The sequence below is a fragment of the Podarcis vaucheri genome (genome assembly GCF_965113315.1).
Source record: "Podarcis vaucheri genome assembly, chromosome: 14".
NCBI classification, from domain to species: Eukaryota; Metazoa; Chordata; class Lepidosauria; order Squamata; family Lacertidae; genus Podarcis; species Podarcis vaucheri.
This window is the reverse complement of record NC_138752.1, coordinates 18235950-18258457: the sequence shown is the minus strand read 5'-3', so window position 1 is coordinate 18258457 and position 22508 is coordinate 18235950. Positions and strand designations below refer to the sequence as shown.

Below are 22508 nucleotides of genomic sequence, written 5' to 3'. Positions count from 1 at the left end.
AAACCTCTGTTCCCCTAAGCCTGCTGATATCTTCCCCTTGTGCGTAGGTGTGCCAGTGGAATAAGCATCTTAAACATCTGGGGGTTGTGGTCAACTAACGTGTACTCAGAGTTAGACCCATTGCAATGGATGGCCATGACTGACTGAGGTTCACGAATCTCAGTGGGTCTAACTCTGAGTAGAAGTAAGTTGCATGTTTACCTTTGGAACGTTGGGAGTGAAGTAACAAGGCTTGTTATAAGTAGGGTTGCCATGTTTCCTAAAGAGAAAATCCGGACACAAAAGCTTGCAGATTCTCAAAGGCAAAATGAAGTTTTGGAGCTATTTTTAAGGAAATTCATCAAAATCTACTGGTGATTTCCTCCCAGCCACTGGTTCAGACTGCTGTATTCTGGCTATGTCCAGAAAATTCCAGACGTATGGCAGCCCTGCCTGGACCACTGGGAGGCAGTTGGCAGAAAGACATCATATTTTCCCCTCGCTGATCCCTTCCTGAGTAACTAACTGCCTGTAGATCTTCTCTCAAGCTTTACTTCCTTCCTACTGCTTCTTCAGTATTAAGTGTTGGACTCTCCTTTTGTAAGTTGGTTCTCAGAATAGCCTTGTTTGCCAGGAGTAAGAAACCTTTCTTTATTCTTCAACCAGCAGTCTTAATGGACTATTTATTTCTGCTCTCCTCTGATACATACACACACACATGGAGAGAGACCATTTCAACTTGATTATTTGAGAAGATTTAATGTAATCTGAAGGAAGCTGTCCGTGCATCATGCGATGACAGTTCTGATTTACTGTGAATTGTATCAGATGCAACGTTTCGAACACAGGCATACAAAAACATAAATAAATAACAGATAAATAAGTTTGGAAACAGGAAGGACGAAGTGCTCCCTTTGGCTCAGTAAGGCAGTCTCGGTTTTCTAATAGCAGGAATCCTTCCCGGAAGGCATGGCGATATAAATATCTGGTGGTCACCAAGGAACCAAGTTTGTCAGTAATATTGACTGAAGAACGAGAAAGCGGAGATGAGTTTTGTCTTGATGTAGTGCAAGGCCAGCCAGGGACTCTTCTCTTCACCCAACTTTGAAAGGAAGCTGTCCTGCAGTAGGGGAGAAGAATAACATTCTCGTTAGGGGTCAATTTCTTATGACAAAGTGCTGTTTGCTTCCCCTTACCAAGAGGGCAAATTGGTTTGAAGGAAGGTGCTCAGATTATCTTTCTTTTTAAGCCAAGAATATTGCAGTACAGTGCTACCTTGGATTAAGTACTTAATTCGTTCCGGAGGTCTGCTCTTAACCTGAAACTGTTCTTAACCTGAAGCACCACTTTAGCTAATGGGGCCTCCTGCTGCACTACTGGACCACGATTTCTGTTCTCATGCTGAAGCAAAGTTCTTAACCTGAGGTACTATTTCTGGGTTAACGGAGTCTGTAACCTGAAGCGTCTGTAACCTGAGGTACCACTGTACCCACTGTTGAATAGTGGAAAAGATTGATGAAGGCCACAGCTCTGTTGGATTCACAGCTCTTTATTGCAGCAGTTAGAACTGCTCCTGGAATCAGACTGACTGCAACCTAGCTGGCTGCTTTATATAATACTAAGTAACTTGAAACAGTAACAACTCACAACTAGCTAACCAATCAATGACAGTTTTCAATCCTTCATTTACATACTGGTGGCCCTGAGTGAGAACTGCACAAGGGGTCCTGCACTAGTAGACAGGCATGTTTTAACATTGCAGGGCAGAGGAATCCAATACGATAGTTGTGCTAACTCATTGTGCAACAGAATGCACAATCAATTTTGCAAGAAAGTTACCAGTGACCTGCTTATAGACTCTCCTGGAAAGGGACCTTCTGCTGGTGCAAATCATTTCACCAGTGGGAAAAATATACTGCTGAGTGAGTTTGCCTTCGGCAGGACAAGAACAGCCCTCCCCTTTTGTTTTGCGACGGGGTGAGCTCCCGTTGCTCGATCCCTGCTCCTCCCAACCTAGCAGTTCAAAAGCACATCAAAGTGCAAGTAGATAAATAGGTACCACTCAGGTGGAAAGGTAAACGGCGTTTCCGTGCACTGCTCTGGTTCGCCAAAAGCGGCTTAGTCATGCTGGCCACATGACCCGGAAGCTGTATGCTGGCTCCCTTGGCCAATAAAGTGAGATGAGCGCCACAACCACAGAGTCAGCCATGATTGGACCTAATGGTCAGGGGTCCCTTTACCTTTACCTAATTGTATATATTGGGTGAAAAATTGCTTTCTTTTATCTGCCCTGCTTATCTCCATTGCTTGTCTCTTCAATTTAAAATTCAAGCAACAACCGAATGATGCACAATCACGCACGCATGCACTGAACCCAGAAGTAGCCCCCAAACTTCATAATGGTGTCATGAAAAGGAGTGGAGCAGGGCGAAATGGAGCGGGCTTATGCACACTCGGCTGACACACGTGGGAGTCCAGAGCATAACCCCCACGCAAAACAAGGATTGCCTGTATTATAGGAAAACAACAAGCACTGTAACAAAACACCATTTACAGTGCCAGCACCTGGCTATTGTTGTGCCACCTCAGAAAGCAATACAGTCGTACCTTGGTTATCGAACGCCCTGGAAATCGGACGTTTTGGCTCCTGAACGCTGCAAACCTGGAAGTGAGTGTTCAGGTTTGCGAACGTTCCTTGGAACCAGAACATCCGACGGGGCTTCCGGGGCTTCTGATTGGCTGCAGGAGCTTCTTCTGATTTTAACCCTCAGTGTCTGAGGGGGGAGGAGATGGTCTTTCAGGTATTTGGGTCCCAGTGCCAGATTAGCAAACTGAGTAGGCACCTTTTAGGATCCCCACGACAACAGAGGAAAAGTAATATTTGATACTGAAAGAAAATGATAAACCAGCTTTCTTAGTTCAATGTGAGGGAGTGGGTGAGACTTTGACTGCCTAGATGCCTCCGTGGGGTTTAATCCAGTACTATAGGGACCCAAGTCATTTAATGTTTTAAACAATGCCCAACTGAGGAAACTGAGCAGCAAACTTACCCAGCCTCCATTTTCGCTGATCCACGTAGCTTTGGTGTTTATAAATTCAGTGACACAGTGGCAAATCGGTTCCACGTTTTCTCTTGTCAAAGGAACTCCGTGCTGTCGCAGCTTCTTTGCAATAATTCCTGCGAAGACGAATATTGTCAAAATCCGTCCCCAGTTGGTGTTCCCGTCGGCAAATTCCTGTGCCATCACCTGGCTGAAAATGTCACTGGCCTCCTCGACAGAACTGATCTTGATGGAGCGCCAAAGTGGCTTTATCTTCTCTTCCACTTCTTCCTGAAGCGAAGGTGCTACTCTTGCCAAGACTTGGGCAACTCGACTCGGGGCAGCATCCAGTTCAGCATCCTCACAAACGTGTTTCAAGTAGTCTTGGACCAAAGTGTAAACAGGCTGCAACTGGTTGTTTTCCATTGAGAAACGAGCACAGAGGGCAAAATGCAAGCTTTGACCTCGACAATGCAGCTTCAAATGATTTTCAGGTTGCTTGAGAGCTGAACTTAGTAACTTCAGCCTTTTCATGCAATGGTTTCCTCAATGGGGGTGGGGTGGAATTTTTCGCCACACTTTCAAGAAAGTCCATTTGCATGCAGCTTGTGGCTAGGAAATGGAAGTTTCCAGCGTGGGGGAAAAAACAGGTTTCTAGCTTAGACTTCCCCTAAAATGATTTGTGAGTTCTCTAAATGCAGATAGAGGAACCGTTAAAAGTTATAACACAGTGGAACCTCGGTTGTTGAAAGTAATCCGTTTTGGAAGACTGTTTGACTTTTGAAACGTTCAACAACCGAGGCGCAATGGGCGGTCAGCAAAATCCATTGAAAAAATGGAGAAACATTCCTCAGAAGCCATTCGACGCCCGAGGCACGTTTGGAAATGGAAGCATTCACTTTCGGGTTGTCAGTGTTCGGAAGCCGAAATGTTCGACTTCCAAAGCGTTCGACAACCGAGGTTCCACTGTATATTAAAAACCCAAGTAATCAGCAGCTGCAACCTGGCATATTAATGTTGCTACATCAAGTAGGTTTACACAGGATCAGATCTGTGTACAAGACAATCTGTGTGTGTGTGTGTGTGTGTGTGTGTGTGTGTGTGTGTGTGTGTGTGTCTAGACACAGATAAGCATTGCTGCAAGCTGGTGTACCAGCACAAGGGTTCATAGAAATGTTAGCATCCTGATTTTGGCATGGCATCAGTTCCAAGACCTAACGCCAACCTCAATAATAGTACTTTGGAGTAAAGAACCAGAGCAGTGTAGTGATTGGATCAGAGTCTTGGATTAGGGCTGGAAATTCTCTGTTTGGTCATTTCAGATGACCCACCTGAAATATATTATATTATAAGAGATATAACCTTGGTGTCAGATGTTCCCTTTGTTAGGTAGGGTCTGTTTTGAGGAATCAGGCTGGAGTGGTGGTCTTAAAAGTATGGCTCCATGTGTATTTTAAAACTGTTTCAAAGCACTTTGGGCAGGTTTATTTTTTTATAATAATATTTATTGAAACACAAAATTTTTTGAATTACACAGAAAAAAACAACATTACAAAAAAGAGAGAGAAAAAAACAAAAAAGAAAAAGAAAAAGAGAAAATAAAACCATCACTTTCAAATTTCCATTACCTTCTTTCCATGACCTCCTCCTCCCATCTCTTGTATCTTAATTAATAATTGTAACAGCAAATCCTTTCCATAATTCATAATATTTTATCATTACGTTACTTTACTCTCTTATCATCTTGTCTTATAACGACAACCTTAGAGCTTGAAACTTTGATCTTTTTTACCAACTTCTCATAACCATTACCCTTTTGCCAAATTCTTTAGACATTTTTACAAGAGCCAAGTAATTTCATCTCAACATTTTCCCAAAATTCATAAAACATTTCTAGTAGTAATAATATAAAAAGGACACAATAAAACAAAAGCAATCCAATCTTCTTCCAGCGTCCCCTCCCCCCGGTCCCAGGATTGTTAGTCTTTCTTTTGACCCATTAGTCTGATACATTAACCTGGTGCTCTTATGTCCGAGGCCTTTAAATCTCTTCCATGTCCCTTTCACAGCTCTTCTTCATATTTTCCTTTTACTCGCGGGAACTCCAGCTTAATAGTGGTTTTGACCCTTTCAGCAAATCAGCCCTTTTCTCACAGTCCAGACTAAGCTCCATGTGATGTTTAGTAACATATTTCAAATTTCCTCCAAAATTGAGAGTCCCAACAACTCCAAACCTCTGATGGCCCATTACCAGGCTCGGAAAGTCCAACCATCTCTGCAAAGGCACTTTGGGCAGGTTTAAAGACATTTAAAAGCATTTTCGGCAGCAGTCTTGCGCTCAAGGGATGAGTTGCTCATCTTAGAGGTCCACCTATCCTGTTTGAAGGGAAACATCTGTTTCCTATGAAAATCTCTGTAAGGGATGCAGGCCTGGCCAGGACACATACTTGTGGCATTCTAACATTTTTGGAGAAGCCTTATCTCCCTGTTCCCTTTAAAAATGAGGGTCTATGTCAGGGGTCAACAACCTTTTTCAGCCATGGGCTGGTCCACCACCCCTCAGACCATGTGGTGGGCTGGACTATATTTTGAAGAGAGAGAAAAAGAACGAATTCCTATGCCCCACAAATAACCCAGAGATGCATTTTGTTATGTGTGCATTTATGACGTAGGTGGTGCTGTGGGTTAAACCACAGAGCCTAGGACTTGCCGATCAAAAGGTTGGCGGTTCAAAGCCCCGCAACGGGGTGAGTTCTCGTTGTTCGGTCCCTGCTCCTGCCAACCTAGCATTTCGAAAGCACGTCAAAGTGCAAGTAGATAAATAGGTACCACTCCGGCGGGAAGGTAAACGGCGTTTCCGTGCGCTGCTCTGGTTCGCCAGAAGCTGTTTAGTCATGCTGGCCACATGACCCGGAAGCTGTACGCCGGCTCCCTCAGCCAATAAAGCAAGATGAGCACCGCAACCCCAGAGTCGGACACGACTGGACCTAATGGGGGGAGGGGACGCTGGAAGAAGATTGGATTGCTTTTATTTTATTGTGTCCTTTTTATATTATTACTACTAGAAATGTTTTATGAATTTTGGGGAAATGTTGAGATGAAATTACTTGGCTCTTGTAAAATGTCTAAAGAATTTGGCAAAAGGGTAATGGTTATGAGAAGTTGGTAAAAAAGATCAAAGTTTCAAGCTCTAAGGTTGTCGTTATAAGACAAGATGATAAGAGAGTAAAGTAACGTAATGATAAAATATTATGAATTATGGAAAGGATTTGCTGTTACAATTATTAATTAAGATACAAGAGATGGGAGGAGGAGGAGGTCATGGAAAGAAGGTAACGGAAATTTGAAAGTGATGGTTTTATTTTCTCTTTTTCTTTTTGTGTTTTTGTTTTTTCCCCCTCTTTTTTGTAATGTTTTTTTCTGTGTAATTCAAAAAAATTTGTGTTTCTATAAATATTATTATAAAAAAATAAACCTGCCCAAAGTGCTTTGAAACAGTTTTAAAATACACATGGAGCCATACTTTAAGACCACCACTCCAGCCTGATTCCTCAAAACAGACCCTACCTAACAAAGGGAACATCTGACACCAAGGTTATATCTCTTATAATATAATATATATCTCTTATAATTATATCTATTATAATATAATATATGTCTCTTATAATATATATCTCTTATATCTCAAGGTTATATCTCTTATGACACCAAGGTAATATCTCTTATGTTGATGCTACTAAAGTGAAATATACCTCTTCGTCTACATAATGAAGTGATTTGTTGCGACTGGGGAAGCTCCATCATTTCAGTGTGCTATAATGAATTTATTGCATTGGCTCAGACTTCACTAGATAAGTCTATCATGTGCCGAGCTGGGAAAGCGTTGAGATAACACATAGTCGGAATTTCCCGTTGTTCCCTTTTCAAATAAATCATTCCATAAACAGCCAATAGTGCTGATTACGCCTCGCCTCGCCGGGTTCCTCTTGCTGAGATGATCTAATTTGTGCAACTTTGCAAATTGATGAACTCGGCTCCTGTTCCCAACGCATCAGAAAAATAATTTATGTGAATGGCAAGGTGTTTGCTTCTGTCTCACAAAGGCATCAGCTGCGTGGGTGGGGATCGGGACGGTTTGACACCAAAGTGTCTGCTTTGCAGAGAAGTCTTGCATTACAGGACCCAGGGTCAGGGCTGAGCCATAGGCAGCAGTCCCAAGGGAAATGAAAGCTGGGAACCAGGAGCCCTAAGAGGGGCTAGTCGGTGGCGGCAAAGGGCAGAAGGGGAAGCCAGTGTCACGATCTGGTTCACGGGCGATCAAAGTTGAAATATACTCAGTCAAGAGTGGATTTCATGCTCTTTATTCAGCTCATAGTGGTGAGGAGGAATGAAAGTTCCCCCAAAGTATCTGCTTTATATACATTATTTACACAATGGGCTGCACGTGATTGGCTAATTCCAGAATTCTCCTGTAGGCCAATCAGGTTGTGGATTCACTTCCATCTGGAGCTGGATTGGGTGGCTCCTGCGGACCAATCATACTTCTGCATTGTTCTAGGACCAATCAGACCGCTGCATTCTGAATCCTATTGTTCTAGGACCAATCAGACTGCTGCATTTTGGATCCTATTGTTCTAGGACCAATCAGACTGCTGCATTTTGGATCCTAGTCAACTCAGTACATAACAGAAGTCCCGGCTGGGGACATCGGGACTGGGGGCAAGATGGGAGCAGGAACGGGGGTCCAGAAGCCAGGAGTCAGGAAGCGAAGAGTCTGAAGGTCAGAGAGCTGGGAGTCAATAAGCCAGAGGTCCGAGGGTCAGGAAGCAAGGAAGCAAGAAGCCGAGGTTCAAGGATCAGGAAGCAAGAAGCCAAACACAGCAAGGCAGACAGCGTGTTGCTGTGGCAAAGAGCCGAAGGGAAATGCTGACCTTATATCCCTTCCGGGCTCTTGCCACCAGGTGCTGTGAGTTACCAATCGGCCTCACCTGTAAGGCCACGCCTTGCCTCTTCAGAACAAACTTAGGAAGGCCCCAGTCCTGCAAAGTCCTATTGGTCACAGGGCCTGGCTCCTGCGCACGCACACCTGACAGCAGGACAAGGCAGCTACTGCTGCAGCTGAGCAGTAGAGCATCAGCTTTGCATGCAGAAAGTCTCAGGCTCAGTCCTCAGCATCTCCTGGAAATCGGCTGCCAGTCAGTGCAAGCAATTCTGAGTTCACTGGATTCTGTAAAAGGCAGCTTCTTATGAACCAGGAAAATCAAGGTAGAACTCGGACAAATTTTACTCAAGGTAGACCCAATGAAATTAATGGACCTACGTTAGGCCACATCTGCACAACACCTTTATGTAATTCACACATGTAATTCAAAGCCAAAGCAATAGGTAAAGGTACCCCTGACCATTAGGTCCAGTCGCGGACGACTCTGGGGTTGTGTGCTCATCTCGCTCTATAGGCCGAGGGAGCCGGCGTACAGCTTCCGGGTCATGTGGCCAACATGGCTAAGCCGCTTCTGGTGAACCAGAGCAGCACACGGAAATGCCGTTTACATAGCTATCAACTTTCAGATTTGAAAATAAGGGTTCAGCAGCCTCGAAAATAAGGGATCAGCACGGTTTACCTTCCCGCCAGAGCGGTACCTATTTATCTACTTGCACTTTGACATGCTTTCGAACTTCTACGTTGGCAGGAGCTGAGACAGAGCAACGGGAGCTCACCCCATCGTGGGGATTCGAACTGCTGACCTTCTGATCGGCAAGCCCAAGAGGCTCAGTGGTTTAGACCACAGCGCCATCCACTGAAATTAATTAATTAATTAATGGACCTAAGTTATGGCCCACATCTGCACAACACCTTTATGTAATTCACATGTGTAATTCAAAGCCAAAGCAATACTTAACCGTAAAATGACATTTTACTGGTTACATTTTATCCTGCCTCTTATCTCAGTTATCTGGTGTTGTTGTGGTTGTTTTTTTTAAAAAAAATCCAAATCACACAAAACACACTAATTTATATATACAGTGGTACCTCGTGTTATAGACGCTTCAGGTTACAGACTCCGCTAACCCAGAAATAGTACCTCAAGAACTTTGCTTCAGGATGAGAACAGAAATCATGTGGAGGAAGCGGGAGGCGCCATTAACTAAAGTGGTACATCAGCTTTAAGAACAGTTTCAGGTTAAGAACGGACCTCCAGAACGAATTAAGTTGTGTGTGAGAGAGAGAGAGATTGGTTATTGGTTATTGGTTTGCTTTGTTCTTGTGTTTTTATTTTGTGCTCTTATGCTGTGAACAGCCCTGAGATATTCAGCTGAATAATAATATAATATTGTGACTGAAAAACAAATCCAGTATGTATAACTCAGAAGAACGTAACAGTAATAAAACATAGATTTATTGCAACACACGACAGGATCTGGTTTCCTTGCATTATTTCACCCCATTCTTCCATGCCTTAAAAATAATATCTATTGTCAGATTATTGTGGGGGGGGGGGAGAATGAAAACAAAATCTCATTTTGCGAGGGGGAGGCCCTGCTCTGCTGCTGCCCTGAGCACATACTTAGCCTGCCTGATCCAGCAATGATCAGGCAATTTATTTACCACCAATTGTGTGATACCACCAATTTATTTATTTATTGGTGCTACAGAGCAGGCATGCTTCTCCAGATGGAAATAATGTGATCATGTTTGGGAAGTGCTACTGAATGATTCATAAAACTAAATGGTGGCTGGATGGTTCAGTCTAAATTTGCCACTTGTGAACTATTATGGTTTCGATGGCATGTTGCTTGCATGTAAAAAATGTTCCTGTCTGGAAGGGCCCAGAATCTCATGGATAGGATATGTGACTTTTAAAGAGGGTGTTCACATTGCAAGTTCTGTGTTGGCTTACTCTGTGTAGCACTGCCACCTGGCAGCAACTCACAAGTTAGCAGGTCAAACACCAGCCCTCAAAAGCAGAAGAAAATGCATTTAAAAAAAAAAAATCTGTTATAAGCTATGTTTAGCGACAGATTGGGAGAATCAGGAACAGAGTTGTGCAGACCACAATCTCACACTGTCGTATGATTTAGAATGATAGACTGCTAGAGCAGGAGAGGGTGTTGTATGCCATCTGAACCAGTTTCTTGGCTAGCCCCCTCTCTGGACTCAGCTACATTAGTAAAAAAAACAGCTATTTGAATGCGCTATAATCATGCAACACCAGATGGCGCCAGGGTCAGGAAAATTTTATACACAATTTTCCATAGGGATTTCTTTCTTTTGTTATAACGATCTAATTTCTGACTTATTTATAGCATCCCCCCCCCTGTGTCTAGATCCACCTTCTCTTTTCCTTTTCCCAGCAGACAAAGAATTATTGGTTCCAACAAGCATTGGGCTGCTGTGGCAGGGTCTTCTGAGGGTGGGTGTTGCATGTTTTGTGTTTGTGTTTGTGCTTTTATATGGTTTCAAACAGTGCTGCTTTTCTAGAAAAAAGGGTGCCAGAAATCACCATGAACGCCTCTTATAATGGCAATGGTGCCCACCTGAGAGATGCCAGAACTGAGTTCCAGTGAGTTCCAGCTGAAAGAAAAGCTCTGGTATGCTATTTTTAACAGGGTTACTAATTTAAATTGTTGTCCAATGTGTATATTTACTTGCATCTGTTTCCATTTAAGCTGTGAACTGCCTTGGGTACTGGGAGAGAGGCAGGACATTAGTTAGATTAATAAATCCATTCTTTCCATGTCCCTTGTTCTACCATTTGAGTGTTCCCTTTGTTTTTCCTTTTGTGTGGGAGAAGGCAGTCTGTCCCCTTCCCAAAACCTGGTAAGTGGTAGATGAGGAGGAAGAGGGAATGACTAGGGCAGGCGTTCCTGGAGAACAAATAATAATAATCAGTGCTTTTTTACTGGGGGGACACAGGGGGGCGCAAACCCCTAAACATTTTGTCAATCTTTGTACTCTTGTCCATTTACTGTATTCATTTCCCCCGATTTGAACTGTCTAGGAGGGAACACTGCGATTGGAGGGAGGGAGGTAGCAAGGCAGACACATTGCCAAATTAAACCTTGTGGAGGCCCCTAGGCAGTCAAAATCTTGGGGCAGGGGGCTTGCATTGAACTAAGAAAGCTTGATTGTAATTTTCTTTCAAGATCCAATCAATATTATTTTGATCTGTTGTCGCCGGGCCCCTAAAAGCCCATAGGCCAGTGCCTGCTCTATTTACAGTGGTGCCCCGCAAGACGAATGCCTCGCAAGACGGAAAACTCGCTAGACGAAAGAGTTTTCCGTTTTGGAGGTGCTTCGCAAAACGAATTTCCTATGGGCTTGCTTCACAAGACGACAATGTATTGCGAGTTCCTGCTGGTTTTTTTTCCTTCCCCCCTTTTTTTCTAAGCCGCTAAGCCGCTTATCAGAAGAGTTTGGATTTGATATCCCGCCTTTCACTCCCCTTCAGGAGTCTCAAAGCGGCTAACATTCTCCTTTCCCTTCCTCCCCCACAACAAACACTCTGTGAGGTGAGTGGGGCTGAGAGACTTCACAGAAGTGTGACTGGCCCAAGGTCACCCAGCAGCTGCATGTGGAGGAGCGGAGACACGAACCCGGTTTCCCAGATTACGTGACTACCGCTCTTAACCACTACACCACACTGGCTCCAGCTGATCCAATCAGCAGATAAGCCGCTAAAAGCCGCTAATAGCGCTAATCTGCTAATCCGTCAATGGGCTTGCTTCGCAAGACGAAAAAACCGCTAGACAAAGAGAATCACAGAACGGATTATTTTCGTCTTGCAAGGCACCACTGTATATAGTAATTCAGCACTGGGCAGACAGATGGATCAATGGAGGAGAAGGGGAGGCAGTGCAGAGCAGACTGTTATGTACTGAAGTTCTCACCCTGGGCCAGCAGGGGTATACTGTTTATAGTTTTCACTCAGGTCCACATATGCAAATAAGGGATTGAAAGTGACGTTCAGGGATTGGATAGTTACAGAAAGTGGTTACTGTTGCGTTGTAGTGGAGCTCTGTATAAGCAGGCTGGCGGAACCCTTCAGTTCTGTTCTGTTCTGGCCTGTGAATAAACAAGAGCTGTTTGAAGAATCGCTGTGTCGTCTGATATGTCCACCCACAACTTAACACAGACCCAACTCCGAGGGCTGCAGAAGAAGTCACTGGTGGACTTCTTTTTGAGTTTCTGTCCATGGTCTCTCCTTGGCTTCAGAGGCGAAGATACATCTCCTTGCCAATGGCTCAACGGAGCCAAGCTACTCCTCTGCAGGTATCAAATGCCCTGCAGTAGAATTGCACACACCAGCCATGGACATCAGCAGCCATTAACTTCAACGGCCATTAAGTTTAGGAAGCTTCTGATTCAATCTGGTGGAATTGTTTCAGCATAGATTGCTCCTCTCCCTCCGTCCTCTTAATAGTGCCTTTAATCTATGCAGGAGGATTCTATTAAGTTAAACATTTGTATGTCTGGAATCGAGCTACATATCTCCTGGCAATGTTAATGGGTGTCCCACCGCTAAATCCCTGTGCGTCGAGTGCTAAATGCTTTTGCCTAATGATCCTGCTTGAGTCTAAAAACAAACGCTTGCGAACATTTGCAAGTTAAAGCTGATTCCGTTCTTGGGTCTCCCTCATTTAATTATCCGGCAAGCTACACAGGGGGCATTTTCCAATATTAACTTCTAAACCACACACACACATTCTTTCTCTCTGTGTGTTTGTGGGTGTAGATTATGAGTAAGGAAAAGCAGAGAACATAGGGCGTATATTATATTTCTGGGATACACTGAAATGTAATGGGGCATGCAGCCTGAACCTATGCATGATTACCCAGAAGTGGAACTGAAAATTCAATTGGGCTTATTCCCCCAATCGCCCCCCAAAAAAGGTACGTAAGAGAATGACAATCTTCATGTGCCCAACTTGGGCTAGATTGTGGTCAGGGCCAGATTTAGGTTTGATGAAGCCCTTAGCTGCTGAAAAAGAGGGACATGGGTGGCGCTGTGGGTTAAACCACAGAGCCTTGGACTTGCCGATTAGAAGGTCGGCGGTTAAAATCCCTGCAACGGGGTGAGCTCCCACTGCTCAGTCCCTGTTCCTGCCAACCTAGCAGTTAGAAAACACGTCAAAGTGCAAGTAGATAAATAGGTACCGCTCTGGCGGGAAAGTAAACGGTGTGTCCGTGCGCTGCTCTGGTTCACCAGAAGCGGCTTAGTCATGCAGGCCACATGACCTGGAAGCTGTACGCTGGCTCCCTCGGCCAGTAAAGCAAGATGAGCACTGCAACCCCAGAGTCGTCCATGACTGGACCTAATGGTCAGGGGTCCCTTTACCTTTACTTTTACCTTTTAAGCTACTGAAGGTAATGGGGCCCTTTATATGTCCAGCTGTCCTTTGTCAACAACAAATTGTCACTTTTTTGTGTTAAATATATGCTATATGGTAATTTATGGACTTAATAGGTATCTAAAGCCATTTGCACCTAACAAAATAGGAGCCTACACAACACAAAACACTGTTGCTGTATGTAGGATTTATTTTATTTGTTTTTTATCTTAGACAGTGGTACCTCCGGTTATGAACGGGATCCGTTTCAGAGGCCCAGCCGAATCGTGAAATCTTCGTAACTGGAGGCGACCTTTTGCACGATTGAGCGCTTCTGCGCATGCGTGCATTGCAAAACCCGGAAGTATACACTTCTGGGTTTGCCGCGTTTGCAACCCGAAAGTTACGTATCCCAAGGGTCCACTGTATTTTGGAAATGTACATCCAGGTTTTTTTCCTTTAATTTTTTTGGGGCCCCCCAAGAAAGTTGGTCCCTAAGCTATAGTTTGTTTAGCTCATACGTAAACTTGGCACTGATTGTGGTAGACTAGGAGCAGCCAACGTGGTGGTCACCTCTAGATGTTCTTGGACTATAACTGCCAACCGCCTCAGCCAGCATGACCAATCATCAGGGATGGCCGGAGTTCTGTTAGCATTTATATTGTATTTGTTAGGAAATGTATTTTACAGAGAATAAATTGTACTGGGGAGAAGAAAACCAATGTAATGTAATGTAACAGCGGCAAAATCTTGTGACCACATTTAAGGTCACAGGAATGCTGACCCTACATGGCTTCTTCCTGACTCTGTTGCTGAAGGTGAATATTGAGGGGGGGGGAGAGAAGTTTTTTTAATTCATTTTTAAAAATAAATTTTATTTTTGCTTTTTCTATCTTACATAAACAAATGGTATTAAAAACATAAACATATAATCCCTTCTGACCCCCCCCCTTTGTGGATCTTTGAAGGTCCCAAGTTCAAATCTTCACCCACCCATGGAGCTCACTGGATGACCCTGGGCCAGTTGTCCCCCCCTCAGCACATTCTATTTTGCAGGGTTGTGGCAAGGCTACAGTGGAATTTCTCGACTGTACCATAGCAGCTCATGTGATTTATTTCATTTTCATCTTCTACACTAATGGGAAATTCATTCTGTGAGTACCAAAACTAGCACAGCGAAAGTACCACCACCCACACAGAAGAGGATGTCAGCACACTTGAGAAAAACCCTGAGGTTTGCAGAAGTACAAAAAAAGTTGTGACGTGTATTTCTTTTCTTTTTTAATGAAAGGAGCTATAGTGGCCGACGTAGTGCCCTCTGGAGATTTTCCTGGGTCCTAGCGGTCCATTTAAGTTTCACATGTGTTCTATTGGCACAGAAATGGAAACTAGAAGAACTACTGACGAAAGAAAAATGGCAGACAAAATTAATGGACTATGCAGAATTAGATAAGATGACAGGAAGGATCCAAAACGGTGGCTTCTCAGAGGACTGGAGTAAATATTTGAACTATTTGAAATACAATTGTAATAAACAGATTATGCTAGTAGGATTGCAAGAAGTTTTGTAAGGAGGACTATGGGAAATATTGCAGAGAAGATTATGAAGAGAGTTATTAGTTAAGGACAATTAAAAGTAATAGAGAAATTAAGAAATGTAGATTAAGTTATAAAGATTGAAAAATCTTCAGATGTGGTTGATGGAAGTCTAAAACATTGTATAAGACAAGAAAATATGTTATATGATTGTTGGGAATGATAGGTTTTTTATACACACACACATATATATGTAAGTTTCACATGATATATATAAGTTTCACATAAAAAGCCTCATTTGTGTTCATTGATAAGTCCCAGCCCTTGTGTCCCATTTTGGTTGTCAATTTCACTCTGTTCATTCTTAAGTCCCATCCTTTCTGCCTCGTTTTTGTTTGTGTAAGTTTTGCTTGTGTTCCTTGGCATTACTCTGGAATTAAAAAGAAACCTGTATGGAAATTTCATATCTGAATGCACATTTTTGAATGCATTTTCTCACAAAGTTCACATTTCCGAATGTACATTATTTTAAAGTGCATATTTTTAAACGTATCTTATCTTTATAAGACATGGGTTCTGTTCTGCTTTCATAGTCGACGTAGGCTTATTGAAATCAACAGACCTTTTTTAAAAAAACTTTATTGAAAGTTCAAAAAATACATAATTATATGTGCACTAAACATGGTGAGGTGAAAATAAAAAAAAGAAAAAGAAAAAGAGAAACAGAACCCGTGTGGAAAGGAAAATAAAGGGGGGAGAGGGGAAACCCAAAACTGTATACGTACAGTATTTTACAAAGTTGTTATTGTACTTCACCAGATCTTAAACTATTACAGTATTTGTAAGAATGGATTCCAAATATCATTGAATTTGTCCATGGCAAGTCTGCATTTATATGCAAGTTGTTCATATGTTGCAAGTTTGTATAACGTCTTCAATCCAATCATAGAAGGGAGCCGCATTTTTATTTTTCCAATTCATCAGTATCAGTCATTTCGCTGTGGTAACAGCACAGAGAATCCACTCATATTGTCCTTTAGTAAGGTTCCATGTGCTGGGTATATAATTCAAGAGGATATTTTGCTCTGTAAATGTAAGGTTGTTCCGTACACTTCTATTGATGGTTTCAGCTACCTTCTGCCAAAAATCTTTCAAGATTGAAATCCATAGATTTAAGTTAACTTGGTCTATTGAATTAAATGAGTCTACCCTGATTATGACTAAGCTGAATACAACCCCATCTTTTTATACACATTTCAGAAAGTTTTTTGAGAACACAAAATCCAGAAGCATACAAAATTTATGGTTAGCTGGGTTCAGCACCTTGGCTACAAAGGTGAAGAGGTCAGAATTTGCAAAGATCCTTAGTGGCCCATTTGATAGGGGAAAGGGTTCTTACATACCCTACAACACTTCTCCGATGAAAATAGGGATGTCTCGTTCTATTATTATTATTATTATTATTATTATTATTATTATTATTATGGCCTGCCCATCTAACTGGGTTGCCCCAGCAACTCTGGGCAGCTTCCAATATATAAAACAAAATAAAAAATAAACATTTTAAAAACTTCCCCTTTCGTCTTCTAAAAACCGTATAGTTACTCATTTCTTTGGCTCAGGAGGTTGCGTAACTCAATACCCTCCAACATTTTCCCGATGAAAATAGGGACATTCCAGGGTCAAATCCTGGGAAATCCTTAGGAAAAGTGGGACATTCCAGGGTCAAATTAGAAACAGGGACAGCCTCTGTAAATCCGGGACTGTCCCTGGAAAATAGGGACAGTTGGAGGCCTGTTCTTAAGTCTTAGTCCTACATAATGCCTCACTTCCCTGAAGCTGTCATAGTGTAAGAAACAAAGTACAGAAGCACAGCAGTGAATGAAACATTAACTAATGCTGAGACTTTCTGTTGCTTTTGTTTCCTTAATAGTTACATCTCGCTACAGCGTTTACCTAATTATCTTGACAGTGAGCTAGTACCTCTGAGGCTCTTGGAATAAAAATCTAACACAATCACCTAAAATATCGCAGTGGCAAGAGACTCGAAAAGACTCTCTCAGATTATTGTTATTTTTAAACCCTTGATTGAATTCCAAGTGTGCTACTCAGGCATAAAGCCCTGGTCCAGAAGAATGAGCCTGTTAGGATATCTCTGTATATTATGTTAGCTTTGTCGGGGGGGGGGGTGGAAAGAGAGATGGGGATTTGGGCATTCCAAAAAGAAAGATATCAGAACTGATTCGCCCTGGTACTGGATAGAAAAAATGCACACCCTTCATAGGTGCCAACTCTATGGAGCCCTGGTTCTTTCGGGGAGCTCCAATAAAATATTTTTGTTGTTGTTTAGTCATTTAGTCGTGTCCGACTCTTCGTGACCCCATGGACCAGAGCACGCCAGGCCCTCCTTTCTTCCGCTGCCTCCCGCAGTTTGGTCAAACTCATGCTGGAAGCTTTGAGAACACTGTCCAACCATCTCGTCCTCTGTCGTCCCCTTCTCCTTGCACCCTCCACCTTTCCCAATATCAGGGTCTTTTCCAGGGAGTCTTCTCTTCTCATGAGGTGGCCAAAGTACTGGAGCCTCAGCGTCACGATCTGTCCTTCCAGTGAGCACTCAGGGCTGATTTCCTTCAGAATGGAGAGGTTTGATCTTCTTGCAGCCCATGGGACTCTCAAGAGTCTCCTCCAGCACCATAATTCAAAAGCATCAATTATTCGGCGATCTGCCTTCTTTATGGTCCAGCTCTCACTTCCATACATCACTACTGGGAAAACCATTGCTTTAACTATACGGATCTTTGTTGGCAAGGTGATGTCTCTGCTTTTTAAGATGCTGTCTAGGTTTGTCATTGCTTTTCTCCCAAGAAGCAGGCGTCTTTTAATTTCGTGACTGCTGTCACCATCTGCAGTGACCCCTTCATGGATCACTGCCTTGCCGTGGCGAAGGGGCTTGAATAACTCAGAGAAGCTATGAGCTATGCCATGCAGGGCCACCCAAGATGGACAGGTCATAGTGGAGAGTTCTGACCAAACGCAATCCACCTGGAGCAGGAACCAGCAAGCCACTCCAGTATCCCTGCCAAGAAAACTCCATGGACAAAGACAACAGGTATATAAAATAAATATTTAGGGGGGCAATATTTTCTGTAAGTTGGTGCCTTCCGCCCTCCTTCCCTTGGGCAACCACCTCCCCCTCAGCTGGGCACCTCTCTCTTTTCCTGGTTTCGGCACCCTTCCCAAGTGTGTCTGGGCCAGGGCAGCTGGGGAGAGGGCAGGCAGGAGGGGCGAATGGGGGGCGCAAGAGGCAGGCAAGCAGGCAGAAACTGACTGTGGGTTGGTGGGGGCAAGAGGTGAGCAGTGAAGGGGGGAGGCCTGCGCCCAGTGGTATGCAGTGTGTGTGGGGTGCGCTTCACAGATGTGTGGGGATGGGGGGAGAAGTGGCGGTGGGGTGCTTGACTTCCAAAAGGTTCGCAAACCAAGGCACAGATTCTGATTGGCCCCGGAATAGAATACATAAACTTTATTCGCATTAGCCAACGGCCATAGCAACATAAAACAAGCAATATATACAAATAAAAAGACAGCAATGGGTAAAAGGGCAATCAAATGACCAAGATTATCGTTCAGATAGTGGCCCTTAATCTCATTGCACCCTCGATAAACCTAGCAACCTTTGCTGTTGTCTGATCATTTTGATCTGATAAAAGAAAGAACAATGTGGTCTCAGATGGGCGGCCTGGGATGGTAAATAAGAGTGGGGTAATGATCTCATTCCTCAGATCTTTATAAAGGGGACAGGACAGGAGAACATGAGCCACTGTTTCCAGATTGCCATCTCCACAGGGGCAGAGTCGTTTCTCAGTTGGAATCGTTTGGTATCTGCCCTCAAGTAAGGCAGAGGGCATCACATCCAATCTGGCCAGTGTGAAGGCACGTCTGTATTTTGGGATAGTTAATTTATACAAATATGGTGCCAGGGAAATTGGCCCCAGAAACAATGCCAACAGCCAAAAAACGGCTTCCATAAAACGTTTGCAAACCAGAACACTTACTTCTCGGTTTGCGGCGTTTGAGAGCCCAGCCATTCGGGAACCAAGGCACCACTGTATTTTGTTCACGTTGGTGCCTGGGACGCCCTTTAAGGAACCTATGAAATAGCATTTTAAATGCACGGGATTCACAAAACAGTGGGAAATGGCTGTGACTTGTTCAGAACTGCCAACCAGGTAATATTTAAGCCATTGTTGCACTTTTCCAGATGCATTTATTGGCCCTGTAAGTCCCAATGGCTGAATCAGGATAGGGAACTGTACGTGTTCAGAGGTGCTCCTATCTGGATTGGGATGAATATCTTGTAGCTGGTGGTGGGAATACTACTGAAGGCCACATTCATTGCTGTGTGAAATGTGCTTTGCACCAGTTTCACCACAGTTTGCCACTCAAAATAAATATTTTACACACTTTGGGTCGCCCCAGGACCTGTTGATGTCCCAGTCACCTTCAGGACTTTCTTTGGGTCACTCGTTGCCTACGAGTCGCTCCAAAACTCCAAAACCAGCAGCCAGTTCACTGCTGTACCAGCTTCCTTCTCCCCTCATGGCAAACCGGAAGTCCTGGAAGTTTTAAGCATCTCTTAAATATTCACTTGCCTTGCTCAGGCCTATGTTTAGGATTACAGTGGTACCTCGGATTAAGAACATACCGGTAATTCATTCTGGAGGTCCATTCTTAACCTGAAACTGTTCGTAACCTGAGGTACCACTTTATCTAATGGGGCCTCCCGCTGCCACCACCACACGATTTCTGTTCTCATCCTGAGGCAAAGTTCTTTACCTGAGGTACTATTTCTGGGTTAGCGGAGTCTGTAACCTGAAGCATATGTAACCCGAGGTACCACTGTAGGAGTCTTTATCCTCTTTCGTTGCTGGCTGTGCAGCTGTGAATGGTGGGCTTTTTGTGATGAATTTACTGATTTCTATTGAGAGGTTTTTATTCTATTTTGATATTTAACGCTTTCAGATTGTTGTAGGCCACTTAGAGATTTTGCCCAAGATGCTAAGGGGGATATAAATCACCTAAGTAATAAGAACAACAAGAAAAACAATAATAACCCTGTTCTGCCTAAAGGAGCTCCATTTTCAGCGTATTTTGTTTGAACGGCGGGTGTGCCGACGCATCTTGATGAGAGCTGTCGGAAGCCTTATAATGCTCTGCTTCCCAATTTATAAGCTTAACAATCTGTGTCTGTGTAGTTTGAAATCAATATTAATAGAGAGGCATAAACACAGTAGGGTCGTTTCTGCTATTAGGAGCCCATGTCCAATTAATTAGTTCTTAGCATGCTTGAGTATCCACTTCAGCCAATATTGTGTGCTGTGTCTCCCCCACCAAAACCCCTCACCACTCTCTTGAACTTGGATAAAGCATGGTCTCGTTTGGCATTTAAGTTGCTCCTCTTATTTATTTACTTCCCCGGGAAGATTAATAAGCCAGAAGCTACTAAAATGGTGTACAACAAGGTAAAAGGAGAGAAAATATAAATAAACAATAAAAGCATGTTGATAATTATACGGCTAATATTCCAGCAATTGGCTGGGGCCATGTGTGCACAGCAGTTCGAGGTGAATTTTCCCTCACTTACCGTATTTTTCGCCCTATAGGACGCACCGTCCCATAAGGCGCACCTAGTTTTTTTGGGGGGAAATAAAGGGGGAAATTATCCCCCCCCAGGCGCAGGGCTGGGGCGGGGGAAGCCCAAGCTTCATCCGACCCCAGCCCCCAGAACAGGCAACTCTCCGCAAAGCTCGAAGCCTGGGCGCACTGAGCTCAGTGCGCCCAGGCTTCAGCATGCAGGCAACTCTCCGCAAGCCATGGGAGAGCTGTGCGAAGCCTGGAGAGTGAGAGGGGTCGGTGCGCACCTACCCCCCTCGCTCTCCAGGCTTAAGTGAAAGCCTGCATTCACCCCATGGGACGCACACACATTTCCCCTTCATTTTTGGAGGGGGAAAAGTGTGTCCTATAGGGCGAAAAATACGGTACTTTGGGTTTCCCCAGCCCACAGATAATATGGTAAAGGAGGGCAGGATCCATGTTATCAAACTGTGGACATAATGAAGTGCATTGTGTGTGGGCAGGTGCATTTGCACATGTATGGTGGTGTTTTTCTGGGTGCCATCCCTCACCAAACACCCTAGTTCTGTTGACAAGGCCCTCCTTGGTTAGCTGCTGGTACAGGAAGGCAGAACAACTTACCACAACTCAGTTCCGGCATCTCTCAGGTGGGAACAATTGCCATTATTCAAGAACGGCCTTGGCCCAGTATACCTGAAGAAGCGTCTCCACCCCCATCGTCCAGCCCGGACACTGAGGTCCAGCTCCAAGGGCCTTCTGGCAGTTCCCTCCCTGCAAGAAGTGAGGTTACAGGGAACCAGGCAGAGGGCCTTCTTGGTGGTGGCGCCCGCCCAGTGGAACGCCCTCCCATCAGATGTCTAGGAAATAAACAACTACCTAACTTTTAGAAGACATCTGAAGGCAGCCCTGTCAGGAGAAGTTTTTAATGTTTGATGTTTTATTGTGTTTTTAATATTCTGTTGGGAGCTGCCCAGAGTGGCTGGGTATAAATAAATAAAGTATTATTATTATTATTATTATTATTATTATTATTATTATTATTATTATTATTTGTATCTCTTTAGCTCGGGGCTGCCCAATCAGATGGGCTGCATATAAATAATAAAATTGTTATTATTATTATTATTATTATTATTATTATTATTATTATTATTATAGTATTTTTCAACCAGCTGAATTGTGCACGTCTGGAATATCAGAAAACTTGTACAGTGGTGCCCCACAAGACAAATGCCTCGCAAGACGGAAAACTCACTAGACGAAAGAGTTTTCCGTTTTGGAGGTGCTTCGCAAAACAAATCTCCTATGGGCTTGCTTCGCAAAACGAAAATGTCTTGCGAGTTCCTGCGGGTTTTTTCCCCTTTCCCCCCTCCTTTTTCTAAGCTGCTAAGCCGCTTATCAGCTGATCCGATCAGCAGATAAGCCGCTAAAAGCCGCTAATAGCGCTAATCCGCTAATCCGTCAATGGGCTTGCTTCGCAAGACGAAAAAACCGCTAGACGAAGAGAATCACAGAACGGATTCTTTTCGTCTTGCGAGGCACCACTGTATTTCAATTAAATAATAAAAAAAACGACTCTGTGCACAGGTAAACAAATGCCCACAATGGACTTCGGGTTTCCGGAACCCAATGAGGGTTGGATGTTCAGTTCTTATTTAACTAGGGGCTGTGCCTCTGCTCACTTCATTCAACAACCCTACCTACTGACTACCCTTCCCAGAGCTACCACTCTCCACTCTCCTTAGACCTCACTAAATCTTCGCTCATTGGTCCAGGATTCCCATCTGGCTCTTCCTCTCTCTTTGCTGCTGCTGTGATGTCCCAGCACTTCTAAGAGTCCAATTTGTCATGATGCTGCAGTTTGCAGCACCACCTTTTGGCAGCCATGTGAACTGCATTGTAACAACATCCTTGGGAATATATGTATTGGGAGAGATATAAAGCAAGATTTCTGCTTTGCAAGCCCAGAACAGGAGACTGTTGTTTGAGACA

General features: G+C 43.7%; 1 protein-coding gene across 1 annotated transcript; it reads right to left on the bottom strand.

The window, feature by feature from the left end:
- Positions 1 to 711: 711 nt before the first annotated feature.
- On the bottom strand, positions 712 to 4081 carry BCL2A1 (BCL2 related protein A1). Its single transcript, XM_082199005.1, has 2 exons — positions 3030 to 4081; positions 712 to 1099 (listed from the first exon to the last, which is right to left on the bottom strand). The coding sequence occupies exons 1-2, from the start codon at positions 3552 to 3554 to the stop codon at positions 992 to 994; spliced, it is 633 nt and encodes a 210-aa protein (XP_082055131.1). The 5' UTR covers positions 3555 to 4081; the 3' UTR covers positions 712 to 991.
- Between the last annotated feature and the right edge of the window lie 18427 nt (positions 4082 to 22508).